The 8,272-nt window shown below is 35.4% G+C and overlaps 1 protein-coding gene across 1 annotated transcript; it reads right to left on the reverse strand.

Moving 5' to 3' along the window:
* Window positions 1-688: 688 nt before the first annotated feature.
* Window positions 689-6,927, reverse strand: ATP4B (ATPase H+/K+ transporting subunit beta). The gene is made up of 7 exons (XM_063304884.1): window positions 6,750-6,927; window positions 5,217-5,345; window positions 4,313-4,426; window positions 2,438-2,637; window positions 2,007-2,063; window positions 1,416-1,502; window positions 689-1,316 (listed from the first exon to the last, which is right to left on the reverse strand). Exons 1-7 carry the CDS (start codon window positions 6,859-6,861, stop codon window positions 1,155-1,157), a joined length of 861 nt encoding a protein of 286 aa, XP_063160954.1. The 5' UTR covers window positions 6,862-6,927; the 3' UTR covers window positions 689-1,154.
* Between the last annotated feature and the right edge of the window lie 1,345 nt (window positions 6,928-8,272).

Consider the following 8,272-nt stretch of genomic DNA (forward strand, 5'->3'; position numbering starts at 1 on the left):
CCCATTTTTTTGCTATTTTTTTCAAATGATAAATTATTGCTGATTGCTATGGCATGTATAATATCAATAAAATTATTGGGGGGGGGAAGGACCAACAATTCATGCAGGTGGTAAATTTGCTGAAGATTCATTATGAAGATGATCTGACTCAATATATGTACTTGATATATACAGCTAAGTATGTATGTGTGAGGTAGGTTTCAAATAGTAAAATATCTTCTCATTAAGATAATCTAGATACTTTTAAGTAACTTGTCCAACACCATTGCATCAAGCCCACTTTAAAACATGCTAAGTCATGAAATTCAAAATAAGTTTCCAATGAGGCCTCTGTAAAGGAAATCGACAATTTCTAAAACAACCCTAATAATACAAATTAGACAATAGTCAAAAAGCAGTACGTGATATACCTTTAGATCACGGGTATATAACCTCTTCGCATCTAGGGTCTGTTTTTGTTTATTTTTGGGTTACCAGGTTGTTAAAGTTGCTGGCACTGACACAATGGCATTGGAGGGTTGTTAGTTTTCCTACTTTCCTAGGTGTGCTAACACTAGCTAGTGAATTAGTTAGCTTTCTTTTCCATCAATATTGGTGGAAGATCATCCTTCCAAGGTTCAGTTTATTGCCCAAATTTACCAACACTGTTCTGGGGACTTTAGGGTCACAAAGAAAGAAAGCTAGAGGCTCAGGAACTATATTTGATTTACCAGCATTTGCCTTATATGTTTCTTTCATACAATAGTCCTTATTTTCCTCTTGAAATACGTTGAGATGGCAAAGCAGTGTTTTTCTTCCTGCCCAATTCATTGTATGGATTATTCCACAAGTAATTTACTATGTTTAATATTTTTTCAATATATAAATAGTTTTGTATTGCATAGTTTTAAATATCTCCAGTGGAGTCATATCCCATTGACAAATGTGTAGTAAACCAGGTAGATGTTTGGAATTCTCAGGGTATGGAAAAATCACAAAAGCATTTCTAATAAAGTATACTAGATACTGAAAAGGAAACTTTATACAGTTGATTGTTAAAGTTATGGCCAATTTTGCTCTAAACTATACACTTACTCAAATTGAAATCATACAAATAACAAATACAAAATTACATGACACATAAATACTCTATGCAAAATTTTTATGAACCCTGCTTAATTTTGTATCCGAAGTTTGAATTCTACTTTTCCTTCATATGGATCATGTGGGTTATCTGAAGTAATTCCAGTGCCGATTACTCTGCATACTATGTGTACTTCTTTGTTTAAAGAAATGTTGAGAAGTTTCACTGCTACCAGTGGATTAGTGTAGTTAGGCTGAGATAGAAATAAGTACAATAAAGGTTAATAAAATTAAAATATATGCAATAAACCTATTACAACATAGAACAAATTGAAGGGGGGGGGGAAACATACCTGGGCCTTAAGTCCGTAATAAGGGAAGTAGTGAAGGCTAAAAGTTCCATTTGCAGGATAATATGCTACCTCAAGTGGGCTGGCATCCTTCAGTTGATCATAAATAAGGTAAGTGTTAGCAGTAGTATGAGTTAACATCTAGGCTCAATATACACTATTGCACAGTATGTAAATGGACCATATAGTCATATTTTCCCTTATGTATGTGAGCTTAATTGGTCTTTCTTGTAAGTAAGGTTTTCATTATTTAGAACTGAACTGAACATACCTAATAGTGTATCAGTAAAATGGCACGTGCATAATATGTGCCATCATGCATCGTACAATTTCTGCAAACCTCAGGAGGCAAGATTTGTTTCACTTGCCAGTTTATATATGTGATCAATGAGAAAGATTGCATTATTTTAATAATTTTACTGAGGCACATAATAAGTTTCAAAACAACTGTTGAAACTTCCTTGAGGGAGAAGCAGCTTGGGTGATAACTGGAACATGGGGACAGAAGAAGAAAAACTTGCTGGTATTTGCAATATGCAGTTAGGCTGTATGTGGGCTGCCTAAGATCTGAAGAACATTGCAATACATACTTACCAGAGTTGTGCAGTTCACTCTTGGTGCAGTGCCATTGCCAGGGAGAAAATTGATAATCTGTAATATAATTTCCTTATTAAGAATTTTGTAATTTAGCACTAATAAAGTATAAGCATTAGGCAACTGTAGAGATTAAATGATTATATCCACCAAACATGGGATTTCTGTAAGCCATCCTTTTGTGACTGCCACAACTGATCTCAGTACTTTGCTTTTTCTATGTATTTTACTCCAAAATTTGTTTTTCTCTCTTGGGTGTTAATGAGAATTTCTTATTAAAATAAAGCCTACTCAAGCTTCCTTCATTTGCAGGCACACATTCTAACAATGTTTTTGTATCCTTTGCAGAACACTGAGTGCAGAAATAATGAAGTGTCTGTCAGCAAAGTTTAGTAGTTGCTGTTAAACTATGCTTTTAACATGGTACTTACTCTGTTCATCTTTATTATTAAGCATGGGCTTCCTTCAGGAAAACCAAAAGTGGGATCCGTCAGGCCAGAGCAGTTTTCAAGTATATCTTTTGTAAATTTGCAAGAATATTTTTCCTTATTTGGAGCATCAAATGTCTTTTGGAAGTAATAACTTCCCTGAGTACAGTTGATGTTGTCCTTTTGCATAGTTTCATTGTATGCTAGAGAGAGAAAGTAGAAGAAAAATAAACGTTTTCCACCAGCAGGTAGAAATAAATAATAAATTACTGTGGATGGGGTTTTTATTTCTAGATTTTGATTTATATAATACATTCAAAAAGTGCTTATTCTTGCCTTTTAATGCTTTCTAAGCTTCTGTGACTTGGTCACTTTGGTTATTATATGCAACAACAGCCTAATTACTTCTTGCCAGAACAGAAAGATAAGTCAGATTGGAAACAGCTGCCCAGTATTTCTTGGGTCCCAACTAAATCAGGAAATGGCCAGGCTCATGTAGATTGCTGAGCAAGCCATAATGGCCTGGATTGCATGATGCTAAGCCATAGTCAGTTACTTGTCACATCACTCTTAGCCAAAATGAAATGTCTCCTAAACAAATTCAAAGCCACTGCGCATATGAGAGGTGAACTCTGCCTTATGATGTGGATCCTCCTAGCAGCAGATTTGATGTGGTAGGCCACTTTTATGAAGGGAAACTTTGAAAATTCTGGTTAAAGATACTGCCCAAAGGCTATCATATTCCACTGCAGCTTTCCAAACTGGGTGTTCTCCAGTTATCTGGGACTTCAAGTCAGTATTCTTAGCCCAGCATAGTAATCATAATCCCAACTTCTCTAGATTGTAGGGTGTTACGCTAATATTTTTGTTTCTCCTTGGTTGTTGAATTAATTGTACATTTTTATTTACTGATAGCTTAGCATTTTGTGAATTACTGTGAAACTTTCAGAATACATGAGTCCAAAATGAATACAAAACTTGGAATAATCAGTCCGTTTAGGACAAATAAAGGGAAGAAAAGGGAATTTTTCAATGGTACTCAGAACCAACTGTAAAATTTTACCGTTTCTCTACTGTGCCTTCCAATCTTATTACATTGTTCCCCTCAATTCCTCAGAATAGATTTTGAGGTTCAGGGAACTATCATCCCTCTCTTTTGCTAACAACTGTTTCAGTCAGCCAAAAAAACCCTCGCTGCATATCACCCTCAGTTTCCAACCTGCTTTTGATGGAATTTCAAGACAAAAGGCGTTAGTGCTATCAAAAGTATCTTTAAATGCACCAAATCCAACAAAACTTGTTTCAGTGCAGTATCTCTTTATTTCCCTGGGATAAATTCCCTTCAGGGTGTTTTGCCTCAAATGTTGCTAATATTAGTAGATTAGTTCTACTTTGTACTTTGATAAATCCGCATTGACAAAATAAATCAGTCTCTTAATTTAAAGTTGTATGAGCACTCATTATGCTCATGTAATGCTTGTTTTCCCACTGCAGTGACCCAACATGCATAGAATTTTTGCTGATGTTACAACACAGAGTTGACATTGACATTTCATTTACAGATAATATACCATCATATGCATCGTACATTAAAATGCAAGTCGAAAATTTATTTTTCTGGTATATGAAAAATTACACTTTTATCTTCAGTGGTGCTTTCAATCGAAGTTGATTGCCCTTCTTTTGTTTTCTCTACTAAATGCCAGTATCTCAAAAGATGACTGTATATTCTCCTGTTCCTTTTTTTTTTTTTTTGGTGAGAATCTTTGGTAAAAGGTTTTCCAGCAAATACTTCATTAACTGAAACTCAAGCTAACCTGTGTATATTTCATAAAACTTTTTGAAATTTCTGTTTGCACACCACTGCTCTGCCTTTACCTGAAAGAAAGTTCTGAAGTGCTGAAACATAACCATCCCAGGAAGACTGCTGAGAAATATTATAGTAAATTTCCAATCCTTTTTCTCCATATACATCTGGTCGTAATGTCACTCCTTTAATGATAAATCAAAAATAGAAGAATATAAATACAAAAAATACAGCTTGTTTATCAAGCCCTTTTTACTAAATCAAGTGTGAAGTAAAATTTAAATGCAAAATAAGTTTCTAGCAATGTAGTCTAGATGTCCTAAAATCTATTTTCCCAAATTACATTTGTTCTACCATCAACCTACTACTGATGTTTGAGTGAAGCAGTCTTCAATGCAAGGTTACAGTTCAGTTAATAAAAATGCATTGTGCATTTTTTTTATGCATCTAGTGATTTTATCCATTAGATTTAAAAGAGCATTATCTTCCATTTTCATTTAAATTCATTCTTTGCAACATTTTTTAATGCAGAATAATTCATACACTGGTCAAAGTGGTACAATGCAGCTTTTGTTTGCTGTTTTTCTTCCTGTATTTAAGCTGTTGGTTTTATTGTACTGTGGTGTGATACATTTATTGCTGTTGTATACCATAATCATCCTAGAATGAAGAGCCGACTAAAATACGTTTGATAAACAGTATTTATACAAGAAATCTCAATGTGTTTGATGGGGCTTTTGTCCTTATACATATGTCTGCTCAGAAGTAAAATTTGAGATCAAGTTGGTCTATAGAGTATAGGTTAGTTTTTTAACCAACAATTCATAATGCTCTGAAGAGCAATTCTGAATTTCTATGTTTTACTTCTGTCTCATAGTATTTTATCCCATAAATTTAGATGATATGTTCCCCTTATCTATAAAATAACTGGGTCGTACAGGTTTAATAAAAAAGTGGGAAACAATGTAAAAATACCTGGTGATTTTAATCGATCTTGATAGTCCGGTGTATATGGATTAAGTGTCCTCATTAAAGAATAGATAGCAAGTGAGAACAGCCCAGTCATTACCACATAGAATGCAACGTAGTAAAGACTAATCCATACTGTAAGAAAACAATACAAATAGATTAAAAAAAATAAAAGGATGTTCATTAATCTGGCTCAATAATTAAATTACTGCATGTGATCAGATGCTGAAATTGTTCAAATTGTATTGTTCAGAATGCTCTCGGCACAGGAATTCCTGCAGTAAATAATGAATGGAATGGGAAGGACGTGGTGGCCAGAATATCAGTGCTACTTTGCTTTCTAGACTTGGGATGACCAAATGGATGCAATTTGTTACTGTAACCAGGCTGTATAACTAAAAGTGCAGAGTTCAGTTCCCTTCAGCACTACGTTTTGAAAATCTCCAAATCAATTCCAAGCTGTAGTTCTGATAAAGTATATTAGTTAATACTTACTCTGGAAATTAATACATTTTAAAATGTGACAGCTATTGGATTCTAAAGGGGAAAAGAGAGATTCTACAAGTAACTTGAGCTGAATTAAAGTTTACATAGACGAATTGTGACACTACCAAATAGAGCTTGGTAACCTGCTGAGACTTCTCAGACCAATTAAGTTTCTCCTTCAGGAATTGTGTATTGGTGAATAAAATATGAAAAAGGAATTACAGTAGACTCATTGGAAGACAAAGGACAGCTCTAAGCAACTAGAAGCACCAAAGAAGTATTTTAGCACTGCAGATTGCAAACTACATTTGAGATTTTCATAAAGAGGTCTGCTGTTCAAAATTAGAAATATTCTCAGCCAGCTCTCTCCTACACACAGACATGCTCTCACACTCCTTGCTTTCCTAGAATGTGTTTCCAAATCAAGACCAAAGAAAAATGCTGACATGTTTCTTTTTTTCTGGACCCTTTTAGAGTAATGTTACATTCTGCTCATGTTTTACAAAGGCAGTTGTCTCATCTCCAAGGAAGCAGCATTGTGGTTTCTGGGGATATTTGTGACCATAAAATGTGTTGGAGTTTTCTCTCTTGAGATGAACAGAAATCAGCCTGGGAATTTCTGAGATAAAGACTAAAATATGGCAAGCTGGAAACCAAGTAGGGTAGAGCTAAGGATACAATGGGTCCTCAGCCTTACCCAGTCCTTGGCCCTTGCAATATGATTTGAAAGAATCTAAATTAGGTTTCAAAGTTTTCAAGTGCTTTCCTTTTTGGATGAATACATTAAAAAATAGAAAAGCTATGAAAGCCAGTCTGGTTGAGAAGGCATTTGGAGTCATCCTAATTCTATTGCTCTATATAAGTAATTTATATCAACTTGAATGCTAATTTGGTTCTCAGAATTATTTTTAATAAGTAATTACTAGCTCCTCCAAATATTTGGGTAACTGACTTAAAAGTTCTGTAAAGCAGCTTTCATTCCTAATTACTGATCTTAAAACAAGTTCCGGAAATTCTAAAATAATACTTTTTTTAATGTTTGTTACCACATACCCCAGTTAATCAAAGTTCTTCCCATTAACTGTCCTGTGTCTGGATTCCATAAAAAACGCTGGAAATTTTCCATTCTTTGGCTGCAGGTCTTCTTTTCATTTAAAGTTGCCATTTTCCACCTTGAGATCTAGGAGCTGCGGAAACCAAGCTCTTCTACTGGTGCCCAAGGATTTGGCAAGATACCGATTTTGGTTTTATACCATTTTCTCCTGAAGGTCATGTGGATTGTATTCATCACCAGCAAAAGTTGATAACAGCATATACCTGCCCACAATCACTTTTTTTTTAAGGTAACTTGATAAGCAAAAAATTTTGATCGGTTAACAGAAAGCTAATAGCCATCAAATGTTCTTTTCTCTTGACGTTACTTATTTTTTAGAACTTGTGATACCTTCAACACAATTGGTGTTATCAGAGCAGATATAATGGTAAAGCTTCCCTGGATAAGCTGCAGGCATTGTATCTACGTAGTTTTATAGTGTTCCTGTCAACACTCTTGTTCAAGTGGAGATTTCTGTAGAACATTCCAATTACAATTCATAGTTTTTAGAAGTAGACAAGTTGTGTTTGATTCTTAAGTAAAATGACTGAACAACTGGTATTGTCCTCTGCTGATACTGTTTTTTCAGCCATAGTAAGTGCTGCCAAAGGCAAAAACATGAACACGTCCGAAGGACTGGAGAGTTAACAGCAAGCCAAAAGGAGTCAAACCCTAATATTAAAATCTCACTACTGCTTGCTATATTCAATAGCACTCAAGTTTGATTAGACATACATATATAGTATTGCACTTGATATCTTACTTAAATGTATTTTTGATGAGCAATTGAGTAGAACATGATTAGCACATTTATTTCAGCTAAAATTGTTTAAAATGAACATATATTCAAAATCACTGCAAGCCGGCATGGTGCAGTGGGTAAAGTGCTAGACTGGCTGTGGGAAAACCCAGGTTCTAATCCTCCCTCAGGCACAGAATCGAGCTGGGTAACCTTGGGCTCGAACACTCATGCTCAGCCCCAAAACATTAGGCTTGTGGCAAGCCAGCTGTAGAGCAAACCCCTTGTCACCTCATGCATTGATGCCTTTGTCATGTGAACTACATGTAAGCACAGTGCAAACAAGTAGATCTTGTAACCAAGTGGACAAATTCTAGGAAAAAAATTTTCATTCAAAATCCTTTTTTTTTCAGGGTGGTCAAGTATGACTACAATTCAAATGTTTGGAGGAGAGACTACTAGACTCTCCCAGGCATGTGGACCAGACTAGGGGTTGGGGGCCGGACGGGGAAACATCCTAGAGGAAGCTTTAGCAGGCCACTTCCATCTTTTGGGCAAGAAAGCAACATGGTCATGACTGTAATCTAGCTCAACTTGATGGCAACTTACGGTTTCTGGTGGTCAGGGCTCATGCCTAGTAGATTAGTGCAAAGTGACACAAAAGACAACCATTTCCTGTGTCTGAAGCATGCCGCTTATGAGCCAGGCAGACGTATCTACTAAATACTGTTCCATTCTTGACCA

Source organism: Candoia aspera, chromosome 5 (assembly GCF_035149785.1).
Source record: "Candoia aspera isolate rCanAsp1 chromosome 5, rCanAsp1.hap2, whole genome shotgun sequence".
NCBI lineage: Eukaryota > Metazoa > Chordata > Lepidosauria > Squamata > Boidae > Candoia > Candoia aspera.

What these genes read in the sequence shown, in the direction of transcription:
- ATP4B (XM_063304884.1), bottom strand. Translation starts at nt 6,861, where the DNA reads ATGGCAACTTTAAATGAAAAGAAGACCTGCAGCCAAAGAATGGAAAAT. An exon ending in AAGAACTTTGATTAACTGGG is followed by an intron (nt 5,346 to 6,749) that starts GTATGTGGTAAC and finishes GTTTTCTTACAG; the next exon opens with TATGGATTAGTCTTTACTAC. An exon ending in ATTACGGACTTAAGGCCCAG is followed by an intron (nt 1,317 to 1,415) that starts GTATGTTTCCCC and finishes TTTCTATCTCAG; the next exon opens with CCTAACTACACTAATCCACT.